Source organism: Schistocerca nitens, chromosome 3, assembly GCF_023898315.1.
Source record: "Schistocerca nitens isolate TAMUIC-IGC-003100 chromosome 3, iqSchNite1.1, whole genome shotgun sequence".
In the NCBI taxonomy this organism is placed as follows: domain Eukaryota; kingdom Metazoa; phylum Arthropoda; class Insecta; order Orthoptera; family Acrididae; genus Schistocerca; species Schistocerca nitens.
The window spans coordinates 640693112-640707136 of NC_064616.1; the positions used below are offsets into that span (position 1 = coordinate 640693112).

The 14025-nt window shown below is 41.8% G+C and overlaps 1 protein-coding gene across 1 annotated transcript in view; it reads left to right on the forward strand.

The window, feature by feature from the left end:
- Positions 1-14025, forward strand: part of LOC126249377 (uncharacterized) — a 326184-nt gene that overhangs the window by 311868 nt on the left and 291 nt on the right. The window contains exon 2 of the mRNA XM_049951031.1: positions 13199-13933. Coding sequence (XP_049806988.1) covers positions 13199-13933 — 735 coding nt within the window. The remainder of the gene's footprint in view (positions 1-13198; positions 13934-14025) is intronic.

A 14025-nucleotide genomic window follows, 5' to 3' on the forward strand; every position in this document is an offset into this window, starting at 1 on the left:
TATTGAAAGTCAGATTGCGTTGCGGTAAAATATTGTGTGTCAGTTTAGTGATGATCAGAATAAGTAAAGAGAAAACTGTCTGAGTACGTTGAGTTTTGCTCAGCTGTTTGAAAATCAAATAACGTAAGGTTTTCTCCAGCGCTGTCATTCTTTACATAAAAAGGGGAAGTTTCAGGGTCTGCGCCACACTCGAACCCTACCATCAGCTCTTACCAGCTGAAATCGGGTTTCATCTGACCAGGTCACGGTTTTCCGGTCGTCTAGGGTTCAACCGATACTGTCACGAACCCAGGAGAGGAGCTGCAGGCAATGTTGTGATGTTAGCAGAGGCGCTAGAGTTGGTCGTCTGCTGCTATAGCCCACTTACGCCAAATTTCGCCGCACTGTCATGACGCTTACGTTCTTTGTGCGTCCCACATTGATTTCTGCGTTTATTTCACGCAGTCTTGCTTGTCTGTTAGCAGTGATAGCTCTATGCAAACGCAGCTGATCTCGGTCGTTAAGTGAACACCTTTAGCCACTGCATTGTGCTTGGTGAGAGGTAATTCCTGTAATGTGATATTCTCGGAACCCTCATGACACTGTGAATCTCGGAATATTGGTTTCCGTTACAATTTAATAAATGTAATGTATCATGCGTGTAGCTACAACTACCATTTCGCGTTCCGAGTCTGTTAATTCCCGTTGTGCGGTCATAATCACCTCGAAAACCTTTTCACATGAATCACCTGAGTATAAATGACACCTCAGCCAATGCATTGCCCTTTTGTACCGTGTGTACACGATGCTACCGCCTTCTGTGTATGCGTGTATCTCTATCACCTCAGTGTAAACAGTTAGCAGCCTTAAGTTTCTTACTTTATAAACTATAAATTCGTTTCTCCAATAGCTACGAACTCTAGTTGCGCTGCTAATAAAGCTAATAACCATTGTAACATACGACACAAAGGTGTATATGTCTTTGGATGCCGTTAGGTCTAATTTTTCACATTGATCTACGACGCACGTTAAGTTATTGTGTCGATAAAAAGTGAAGCAGTCATCTATCCAAAGACTGGTTTGAGAGGACAGTGCCTTACTAGGCATGGTTGTGTTGGTGGTGGTATGCCGTTGTCTTCCTCCAAGCTTTGTAGGGGGACCTACAGCTCAACGTGGATTCCGATTCACGATGCAGCGCTGCATATTTGACGTTAACAAACATCGTTAGAGGTGAAAGAAGTGAGAAGCGAAAAATGGAAACCGTGGGACTGACCGGTAAAGAAAATTATCACCAATCACACCACAACAAACTTATATTTGTCTTTAATTTAATTTCATATATTAGTTGATAGTCTACTGTAACTGTAAAAACTAGTGGATACCACAGGAAGTACCCCTGTTGACTATGCCGCCAACGAGTAAGGGCTGTTAATACTTGCACAGCCAGTTAGCAGCTTTAGTTTTAGTGAAACATTTGACTATCAGGTACAAAGGGAAATTTTTATCTGAATCTTAGTACAATTCCGACGACTACCTTCAGATATCATATAAAATCATGTTAATATCGATAAAGCAATGTGATTACGGGTTTTGTGAAATGCTTCTTTGTAGTTATCATTATCGGCATCATAGTGACAGCCGGCCCCGGTGGCCGAGCGGTTCTAGGCGCTTCAGTTCGGAACCGCGCGACTGCTAAGGTCGCAGGTTCGAATCCTGCCTCGGGCATGGATGTGTGTGATGTCCTTAGGTTAGTTATGTTTAAATAGTTCTAAGTTCTACGGCACTGATGACCTCCGATGTTAATTCCCATAGTGCTCAGAGCCATTTGAACCATTTTGAACCATAGTGACCCACCGAACGTCCATCCCCTCCCTCTGGTGTGATCAAGATGACAGCTATTCGAAATAATAGTTACTGACGATAGTTTGTCGCACGTCTTCTACCTCAGGGGATTTCATGTGATGTATGCACCATTGATTGCATTGGGTAATGAATGTCGTGTTATGTCTCTCAACAGGTGCATTTGAAATCTTATTGCTGTCTCCATTCACTGAAACTACGAAGAATGGGTTCTAGAAAATCATCTGCCAGTCGTGAAGAACTCAGAATGCTGTGGGAAAAATAATATCGCAGATCAGTTAGTAAATCTGTTTACGAGTTGCACATCAAATACAAAAAAGCGCACACGATGGAGAGAATTGAAATTATTGGCTGAACACTATTTTCCTTACTCGTTGTATGGTAAAATAAAATTGATCTTTTTGTTAAAACGTTTTTGTTTTAAGTTTTTTTTGTTAACCCCTTACTTCCAGCTGGCAGCTAATTTTTTTGCTTCCTGTGAAGAACACTAGAGACACATGTGAATTGACAGTACGTTAGTAGGACTGTATTGCTTTGCATGTTAATCTGTTTAATAGAGAGTAAAGCTTTGCAGTTCAGCACAACGGAAAGGCTAGGGTTTTCTTGAATTCTGTCCATGAGTGTACCTCCACTATCAGGTGGATTCATTTAAAGTTAACGTAACATAAATGTTGATTTACTTGTGTATCAATTTCTAAAGTCCCGTCGCCGACGAGTTCATTAGGGACGGAGTTAAAGCTTGGATTATAGAATGATGAAAGAGAAAATAGGCATATCATGTTGAAGTGAACGACTGTCACATTTTCTTTGGGCGATTTAAGGAAACGCTGGAAAATCTAAATTTAGATATCTGAACGGGGATGTCAACCGAAGCCCTGTCGAATGCGTGTCCTCTGTGTAGCCTATGCGCCATCTCGCTCTGCGCCAATAGCCATGCAAATACCTTTCGGTGCTCAAACTCTGTCTTCCAATATATAACCAACTTACATGTTTCAAACTTCATCTGAGCTACCGAAGCACGACTCACGCCCAGTCTCACAGCTTCACTTCTGCCAGTATCTCGTCTCCTACCTTCCAAACTTCGAGTCTCGGTCGGGCACACAGTTTTAATCTGCCAGGAAGTTTCATATCAGCGCACACTCCGGTGGAGAGTGAAAATCTCATTCTGGTTACATGTTTCACTTTACCTAAACCGTCATTCGAAGATTTTGCGTAGTAGAAATGTTCCTACGCAAAAATCTTATGTAAGAATGCTACAATCATGTCCGTCTCTTTCCTTTTTTGTTTACGTCACGAGCGCGTGCGGAGATCTTATGTAAAAATGCCACAATAGTCTTCGTCTCCCTCCTTCCTTTCACGGCGCGAGCGCGCGCGTCGCGATGTGTGTGTGTGTTTCAATGTACGAGAGAAGCAAAACGGAGGCGGGGATACCAAGAAAAGTAAGATTGGAGTTAAACGTACTGTTGTCTACGAGGTCTTTGGGGAAGAATAAGGGAAACCTCCCGTGTCCTTTTCAAAGAAACCGCCCCGACACGTGCCTTAAGCGACGTGGAAAGAGTTTCGAAATGTGAACTAAGAGACGAGGATTTGAGTACTGTCACTTCCGAACGCTAGTCCAGTGCAGTAGACTGATGAAGAACGGCGGGAGGTAGTATGGAGACAGGAGGTGTGAGAGATTGGTGACTAGTGGGTGGGAAAAGGAGGGAGGGCATTACACGCAAATTTGTTGCTGTGTTTTAAATTAAAATCAGGGCTCATACCTTGAGAGCTGGAAGGGTAACAGACGAAGTCAGTTGAAAGACAAGTGGTTCCTAATGGATTAGTATTATGACAATCTCAATGTTGTTACTCAAATTTAGCCAGATATCCAAGGAACGTATTCAAATGAATTAGAGCTGCATCGCTCCAAATAATTGCATTGTGTATCGTCTAAGAATTTGCATTTAAGGTTTTGCGACACCGATTTCTTTCCGATTATCGATGAATAACAATTACCTAGTAGGTTAACTTGTAAGTTTACCGAGGCGAGAAAGTGATTACTTTTTCGTTTTTACGTTCATGAATAAAATACGAGAGCAAGAAAACTACCGGCCAAAAGGTTTCGATCACGTGTCACAAATATGGATTTGTGGTTAAAACAGGGATTTCATTTTGAATCTTTCATATTTTCGTTCTGATAAGTAAATGGCTGTAAATGTGTAAAGGCTAAGCGCCTCTGTTGCGTATCTCACTGGTTGTTTGCCTACAGGGGCGTTGATGAGTATCCATAACAACACTGACGTGCTTTTACCTGAGATGGGGTCATTCGAAACCATATTACCTCCTAATGGGACGGAAGCAGAAATCTGGAATTGAAAAATGCGCTTTAGTTGTAGCTCTGCAGTTGTAGTAGGACAATAGCAACAAAAGTTGGCGTAGCCCAGTCTACAGTGGAGTGTGCGTTGCAGCGGTTCAATCAAAGTGGTGCCAATGCAAGTGTTTCGCGATGTGGAAGACCCCGAAACATTTCATCTGTGAAGGTAATTTTGCTGTGTGAAAATATTTCGCGACTATATTTTGCGATTACTTACATTAAGTTTTGAAATATCAGCTCTCATCTACATTCTCATCTGTTGTTAAAATGCGTTCCTTTCAACAACAGATGGAAATGCAGATGACAATGGACATTCAGAAACTAACTTTAAATAATTACAAGATATAGTTGCAAAAATTTTCGTACAACAAAATAACGTTCGCAGAGAAAATGATTTGTTAGGTCGCCAACCAAACTCACAGTATCATCAGTTAATTATAGATGACAAGTTACCAGTCTACAGTAATGTACAGAGGTTGCTACAAAAACTGTTTTTAGGCTTGATTTTGTTACAATAATTAAGAATTAAATATACTAATATTTTACAGAACGGAATAAGAATATCCACTGATGATGACACAAAGGTGCCTGAAAAATATTTAGGTTTATGTAAAGAAACAGTTTTTTGCATAACAGGCGGACCTGAAACCCGGTAATCTCATCGGACTGTTTTTGCATACTTCAAGACAAGTTATACTGTCAATGATACGCTACAACAGTCGCACATATCTTTGGAATAAAAGAAGTCTCTTCTATGTTCGTCTGTTCTTCTGTGTTATTACTGATTTCCAGTCAATGTCTTTATTACTAATCCTGCCGTGCTTAGCTTTCCAAGGGTTGCAATCTACTTGGGCACAATGTCTCTCCATTTTAAGACGCTAAGGAATAAATGTACAAAATTTCTAACAGATGTTCCAACAAAATGGGCTCCAGATATCTCCATTCTTTGATATCGTCAGTTTTCTGGGACATGCTTGAGACATGTTGCAGCCTGCTTATGATATTACACAGCATATTAGACATAGTGATAAGAAAATGATGCCATGAATAGCCATCTCAGAAATATTTTTCAGCCTTTGTCAATGGCCAATGACGAGCATGCACAATGCTATTCATACACTCAATCATATCCCAAGGCGGTAGAAAGAGTCTCTGTAACAGTGCGTTAGTGAATGAGGCGTCTAGTTTCATGGAGTGTTAGGAACTGATAGATTATGACCCTTGTATTTGGTTTGCACAGTAAAAAGTGAGTATTTTGGGAGAATGCATGAAGAAATTAGCTATAATAAATGAAAAGCGAGTTTGCTTTTGTTCTATAGTGATACTTTTATTGTGTTAAACGGTCTTCGGCTTGCAACTCCATCTTCAGTCATTCACTGAGTATTGTCACTTCTATCTATGAAATATATGAAAACGTATCTGCTCCGTTGGAAATAAAACAATTACCAGTTTCAGTGAGGTAGGGGATGAAAATTTTTGCGAAAATATTTCGCTGTATTAACACATTTTTAATGCTAAATCTACGAAAAATGATATTTGACTATTCGATTAGAAACAAAGAAATATGTGTTAGGATATGAAAGTTTCTGTGGAAATATCGTCACGAGAACTCAAAAGGCAAGGTTAACAAGAACTTATGACTACAGCTACCAGAATCGCTTTTTAGTCAGAAGTTCATCCGGAAAAGATCATTCTTGTACTTCCGTAATTCGCGGGAAAAGTTTAGATGGTATTGCGTTTCGTAAACTAAATCAAACAAAGCTATTTATCAGTCATCACGGCAAATCGGGTTTGTCAGAATTGCACAGGAAAAGAAACGGTTCTTTAATAAATTATTTTTTCATTAGGCCTAATATATGTTTACAAAATTGTTTTTGTTGTAATTGCCACGCAAAAGCGAGCGAAGCAGCGGGCGCTGATCCTGTAGCTTATATAGCACACGAAAGCGATGCACGTTTAAGTGCCACAATAATTCTGACTAACTGAGCTAAAGTTCAAAATGGTTCAATTGGCTCTGAGCACTATGGGACTTAACTTCTAAGGTCATCAGTCCCCTAGAAATTAGAACTACTTAAACCTAACTAACCTAAGGACATCACACACATCCAATCCCGAGGCAGGATTCGAACCTGCGACCGTAGCGGTCGCGTGGTTCCAGACTGTAGCGCCTAGAACCGCTCAGCCACCTCGGCCGGCCGCCTGAGCTAAAGTAATTTTTGAACCAAGTCCTAGGTCTACTGTTAAACATACGCTCACTCGGTCAAGAAAAAGGTCATATCCGTCGTAACAGCGTGTACCATTTCTGTAAACTTTGATAACAACTATATTTTGGCGTGGTGTGGCGTAAAATGGCGGACTTACGAGGTCCCTTTCTGCTTGTCTCTAAACACAATAATAACACGTGGGGACCTTCAAGATAGTTTACTGCCATTCCTGATGTTTGATGTGTTGTCCCATTTGTCACAAAGATTTTCAAATGAGTTAGTCGTAGTACTTTTCGGACCATTCTAGACTTAAGACTAGCCCAGAATGTTTACCATGGGTATCTGTCACAGGTTTAGCTCGGTGGGCATGATAACTGTCATCTTGAAATACGTGGCACCTAATCCAGAATATACGAGAGGCATATTGGGAGATTGAAGCTATGAGGTGCGCCTTTAGCCGTGTGTAGACACATCAGTATGTAACAACAGTGTCGGAGATTCTGCATCAGACTCCGATCTGGGCTACAAGTTTAATCTACGAGAAAGTTAGTAATATAGGTATGGTGTCTGTTCTTTCGGACATGCATGTCCCAAAGAACAGAAGAACAGCCACTGCTGAGTATATCCACAGCCGTATATATACAATTCACGAAAGACGTTTCCGACTTTTGCTGCACTGGGGCATTGGAATAACTTAATGGCGACAGATGGTAATTTTGACCGGGGCTCCAACCCAGATTTCCTCCTTTACGCGAGCGGTCGCCTTAACCGCTGCAGCTACCCGAGCACGTCTCCCGTCCGGCCCATTTCTCCATATGCCTCACACTACAAAGCAGTGACCCCTGTTCATTATTCCTCTTAGCCCTCAGCCCTACTGTATTCGCGAGAGGCCGATCATTATGTGCATCTGCACTGAAAGATCGATATGCCGTTAGGCAGAAATGTTGTATGTGTATGGTGTCTGTTCTTTCGGACATGGGTCGGACTGGAGACGTGCTCGGATAGGCGATGGGGCGTGTTCGGTCAGAGGGCTGCGTGTCTTCCGTATTAAAAAAAAACTGAGTGAATTGTTCAAGGATTAATTTTAAGGAGTGTCATATGAAGTCCTCCCAGATCAAATGCGGAAAAAAAATTAAGGCGACTGCTCGCGTACCCTGGTTCGGAACAAATTTTCATCCCTCGTCATTGAGTTATTTTAATGCCTGAATGCAGAAAAAATTGGACATTTCTTTCTTCAGAAAGTTAGTGCTACGTTCGTTGTAAGGCCAGATATAGCAATTCGAAGTAGCTTTCCTAATTTGTGATACCTGCCACCTTGCGTGAAGATGTTCACCCAACTGAAACATCACAAAGCGTCCTACAGCTTTATCACTTTTTAGATTTTCTTCTAAGCTTCGTTGTCGTTTAGCGCTGACAGGCAATAGAGCGGAAGCGATAGCTGTCAATGTGCGCGTGCCCTTACGTGTTGTGAAGACGTTATGCGGGTCGTATACTCAGCCCGCTGTAGGCGCTCCCGTGAAAAGGCGCAGGTTATATCTAGCTCTTGACAAATTGCTTCTTGTTAAGGTATTAGTTGACTGATCCGATACTCCTGAAATAGTTCAGTCGTAATCTACTTTTTTAATTATTATATTTAATTTCCTTTTTTTGTTGTTGTCTATCTTCAGTTCATTTTACTATTACGTTTCTGTTTTAGTTCTCCCGTTTAGAAAAACTGCTTGTAATTTGTTTTTAAAGACCTTTTAGTGTTCTATTTCTGTATAATCCGCATTTAAGGAGTTTAAGTTGTGCATATTCCTTACTATGTTTCTAAGTTCTTTTTTTCTTTTTTTTTCTTTTAAGGGAAGTATAGTGTGTAAGGAATAAATATATGTGATTATCCTTATTGATTTAAAGTTATTAACGCAGACGCGATTCGATGAGCAGAGACAACAATGAAAAGCAGAAAGTATAGAATTTATCGTTCCGTCGACAATTACACGTCAAGGACGAAGTAGAAGCATAACGCGTGACAAGCAGTTCGGCAGGAAAATGGCTGCTGCATTTCTGCAGGAATCATCGCAGCACTTACCTGAAGTGATGTAGGGAACTCCAGAAATAACGATAATTTCTTGTATCAGCTGCCTATATCGAAGAACTTATTTAGTCGAAAAGCGCCGGACTTGTTCTACTAATCTCTGGAAACAGCGTCTTTTATTTTATATGCCCTTAATCGCCGATTGTAAGTGCTCCGGGTGTCAACGACGGTTTGCATACTGATGTGCAGTGGCTGTCTCATTTTGTAAGCTTAATTCAAATATGTACATACTTCACCTTACCTTACCTTCTTAGTCGTAATGCAAATTATATTGAATCATCAAAAGTGGTAAATTATTCTCAGCTGAAATTCTTCGCTGTGGATTCTGTTGCGATGACTTCGAATTTTCGCAGGTTCAGCAACAATTTAATAGTGTATATTACTTGATTTAAGGAAACTGAGGAATTGAAAAATGAATGGTGTTCGTGAAGGAATTGAAAAACTTAGTTTAAATTACAGGTGAAGATGAGTATATTTTTCATCACTAATTTCGGTTGCAGTCATGTAAATGACTTTAGTATAAACCTGCCTTCCCTCGGCTGACTGAAGCTGAGACTGCAATACCGTCACACTGCATAGGGGACATGGAGCCTTATCAAACTATGGTCTTCCTTTCGCTGACGGATGCGACACTAATGAGACGATAGTGCGCTCGGAACATGCCACCGTGTCTAACAAGGCTTGCAGACTGGAAAACTCATCATTGTTAAATTAAATGCGTACACCTCTCAGGAATTCTCTCTTTTCACCTGCACGTATGACAATTTGATTTTGACGAAGGTTTGTTGTAACATCTCACAACTATTTCACTTTTTTGTGTCTGCACTTGTAACAAGAGATAAGCATGTATTCGATTTATGTTGCGCAAACACAGAAGTAAAATTGCATTCAGTAAAACTAGCGTGTTGTACTCTAGATAAAAATTATAGGTTTACTTGCAAATTTATGTGCTTTAAAACACGGCGTGTTGATACGAAGGATGAAACATCCCAGCTGTCCAAAATCTTTCTGTAGTTAATGAATGCTGACCAATATATATCAGTAATTATATATGTTTCAAGTCTGTGGCGTTATCTGGGATTGAATATTTACCTCAAGGAGTTCGTCGGCTCGTCATTATCTCTAATCCTATATCTGAGAAGTTCCTGTGCATTACAAGGGACAATGTGATAAACTTCTTGTTATCAAATATTTCTTAGTATCTGCAGGAATGGAAACAGACCACAGTGTTGTTCCTGCCATCATGAATTAATCGTCTCTCATTTGCACAGTGACTTTTTTACGCTGAACAGCGAAGGGGTGTAGGAGGAATGTAAATTTATTTGGAACAGAACCGTGGCTATGACTTTCTTTTCTTTCTTTCTTTTTTTTTTAAACAGCACAGTTCCCTGCTTCAGTCTCGTTTTAATAACAACGCTTATTTTGCCACTACGCATTTCGACAGTATGCTACATTCATCAGGTGCCTTTCTACTGATTATTGATTACTTATGTGAATAAATTTGACAGTGCGATGTTTTTATTGTTTTTTTAATGTCAGTGGGGTTAGGTGACGAAGTTCCGTTGGTTTTGTCAAGAAATCCAGAAAGTTTTTATGAGCTGCAGTCCACAAAATTTTGTACTTTTATATACCAGTCGCAGACCTCCATACGCTAAATACAGTTCCATAAAATCTGGATAAATTTAATTAAACAATAATTATTGATCTTAGTCGCGATTGCAGAATGATGTCAGTGTTATTTCGCGTTTTAAAGGTGAGCAGTTGTGACAGAGGGCATGGAAAAATTGTTTCATTGTGCAGTTTACTTCTGCGGATGTTGAAGCCAAGTAATTCTCTACTCTCGTTGTTCTAATTACCTTCCATTAGGAAACTGGAATGCGCCCAACGACTGTGATATGACTTTTTAAATGATAGAGAACAGCAATAACTATCCACATGACTTTGTAGTTAAGAACATAGCTAATAAATACAAAAGTAAGATGGCTACTTACAATAATATGGTTCCAAAAGAAAATACTAAATTTGTTAGTATACCTCACTATGAAAAAACGAGTACAAGGATTGCAACTGTCTTTAGAAAGTATAATGTGAGAGTATCTTTTGGAATCACAAATAATCTAGGATGTATTTTGCAACATATTGTAGACAAAAAGAGATAAGCATGTATTCGATTTATGTTGCGCAAACACAGAAGTAAAATTGCATTCAGTAAAACTAGCGTGTTGTACTCTAGATAAAAATTATAGGTTTACTTGCAAATTTATGTGCTTTAAAACACGGCGTGTTGATACGAAGGATGAAACATCCTATATCTGAGAAGTTCCTGTGCATTACAAGGGACAATGTGATAAACTTCTTGTTATCAAATATTTCTTAGTATCTGCAGGAATGGAAACAGACCACAGTGTTGTTCCTGCCATCAGACTGTGGGACTGTTACGTTGGCCGAACGGGAAGAAGGCTGGAAATTAGGTTTGGAGAACACATTGCGTTCGAAAGAACAGATGTCACGGAGAGATCGAGTTCAAAATGGTTCAAATGGCTCTGAGCACTATGGGACTTAACATCTATGGTCATCAGTCCCCTAGAACTTAGAACTACTTAAACATAACTAACCTAAGAACATCACACAACACCCAGTCATCACGAGGCAGAGAAAATCCCTGACCCCGCCGGGAATCGAACCCGGGAACCCGGGCGCGGGAAGCAAGAACGCTACCGCACGACCACGAGCTGCGGACGAGAGATCGAGTATGGCTGCACATTTATTTACGGTATTTTTCGCCATCTATAAATTATTCAGTAATACCTCGTCACGACGATTAAAAAAAGAAAAGAAAGAGTACAAGAGAAAAAATATTGCAATCAAATCAACTCCAATATTCACAGCATACTTCTTGTATCTCCTAGTGATTTGTAAATATTTTACGTAATTTTTTTTATGAAACTGATGTCACGTAAGCTTTTTAAAGACTAACAAACAACTGGCTCACAAGGAAGGAATCTGGAATTTCTACATCTGCTAATGTTAATTGTTAAATGTAGCAGTAAGTCAGTACCGCAACGTCAATAATTTTACTTGCATTTTATTTTATTTTATTGCTATGCCAATATTAAGTTTTATTAGGGTCCATAGCTGCTTTAATATGAAGCTTACGTGTTACGTATTTTATGTAGAGGTTACCATACAGCAAAGCCTATCTTCATTACACAGTGGTCTTGAACGAACTGTGACGGGAGGACGAACAACAGGTTTAGACGTTCTAGAGCAGGTAAAAAAGCTCTGAAGTACTGGTATGAAATTTATTGTACAAACAGTATAGCTTATGTCATGAATTGCAATTTTTTATGCTCTGCTCTGACTATGTACTTGTTGCATTTTTAGCACTGATAATGGCTAGTTACTAGCCGAAATCTGGATCTGCTTTAATAAAGCTAGAAAGGAAACGATGACTGATTTCTGCTGTCTATCATTTCGAAACTCGCATTGTTTAAAAATTAAGTTGTTAATACGAATTGATTAAGCCGTCTGTTTTAACATCATAGTCAAGAGTGACGGTAATGGGAATTTCGTGAGGTTTTTGTACTTTTTTTCTGCACCGTAAGACTTCTGTTCTCCCTGTGGAGTTGGAAAGCCCTTTATTTTGTTAAGTTATCGACAGTTACTGTTGTGATTACGTTGTGACAGTCTGCACATCGTAGTTTAATGATTGAAATTTGAAAATATGAAGCTATCTTTCCACGTACTCTACCTCATTAACCGTGTAACTGTGCTGCATCAATTATGTATTACTTCCTAAAAAAGTTATTTTTTCAGGAATGATTTGTGCAGTAGCTGATTTAACGCATGGAAGTGGGAAATCTGAAAAGTTTGTGGGTGTGTGAGACATATTTTGTAACTGTAATTATTTCGAATCAGTAGCAGAAATCAAAAACTTATAACATGCTTCTGAATGGGCGTGTAAAAATTCAAAAACAAGACTTTTTTCGGTAAGAAAATTGTTCTTTTATAAATCAGGGACGCTGATCATCGTAGAATATTCACATTATCGTTTCTTTATCTAATGAACTCGTCGTCGACGGGATGTTAAACCCTAACCTTCGTATCTTCTATTTACATTATCGTTATCGGTACTTTATTGCCGTCGACTGAAGTGCAATATTCGCATAAAAATGTTTCGTGTAAGGCTACAGAATATAGTTCTGTGTACACGAACGTTCATTTAACAATTTCCTTTTACTTCGGCGCAAGCATCTTTTTACGAATATTCCACGTCTGTCGATGGCAGTAACGTGCTGAAACCCGAATTGTAAATATTTTATAACAGTCAGCGATCGTGACTTGGAAAGAAAGTACCGAAAACGAAAGTGAGTAGCCTACAGATGTTCTGTCAGTCCTTACGAAGTTTAAGCAGGGAATGGAAAGCCTAAAAGTGCTAATCATTGATCTATCAATCACATACTATTCAGGTCTTTGTTGTTCGGGGTAGAGACACGACTTCTCTCACGAGTACAATTTGTGTAACCGAGGTGGTTGCTGTATTATTTAGAAGTTCCGTCGTCAGTTACAAACCATTATAGAGACGACTAGAGCCCCGGAATGTGATTTCGGCGACATTCGCTTCGCTTAGCATAAAATACCGATTACAGTTAAGTGAACCGTAATTAATGAAAGACTGTAAACTGAAGTGTTTTGTCGAGTGTGACTCGACCACGTGTGTTGCAGGTGCGGGGGCACGTACTCTCTGGCGTGCGCGCGTGTGTCCGTGTCGCCGGTGGGAGGCAGCCACGCGGCGAACGACGCGCCGCCCCGCGGAGGCGCGCCAAACAACGAGGCGGACTGCTGCTGCGGAGTGGCGCAGCTGTTGCACTCCCGGATCCCCACAGCCACCGACACGGCCGCTATTAATAGGCGCGCCGGTATCTTTAGCCGCATAAATAGTAGCGAAGCGGCGCGCGCTCAGCCAGTGTCGGATCTGCAGCCTCGCGTCTACCGGTCGACGTTCGAATGGTCGCGCCTCGGTGAGGCGGGCGCCATCGCCGTCGCCACCGCCCCCGCCCCCGCCGCCCCCAGCGCGCGGCGCGTCGCCGTGCGGACCAAGCCGCAGCTCCCCGCGTCCCTGCGGCCGCCGGCCACCTGCACCTCTGCCCACGCCGCCCTCGACGTGGCCGACGACGAGCAGCCGCGGCCCGGCGCCGCGCGCCGCAACGCGCTGGACCGGCTGCAGCGCTTCCGGCTGGAGCGCTCTGGCCGGAGGAGCCCCGCCCCCTGCACCCCCGCCTCGGCCGCCACCGCCGCCGGCAGTGCGCACGCGCAGAGCCCGAGCGCGGCCCCGCCCCCCGCCCCTCCGCCGCACCGCAAGAAGCCGGCGCGCACTAGCGACAAGACGGAGCGCCTGCGGGAGCTCACCGAGAAGCTCAAGGGTGGCGAGCGCAGGCCGCCTCCGCCCCCGCCGCCGCCGCCGCCGCCACCCCCGCCCCTGCCGCCGCCCTTGCCACCACAGCGTACCAAGCACGCCAAGGCGGCCACCGCCGCCCCCTCTACACTCACGC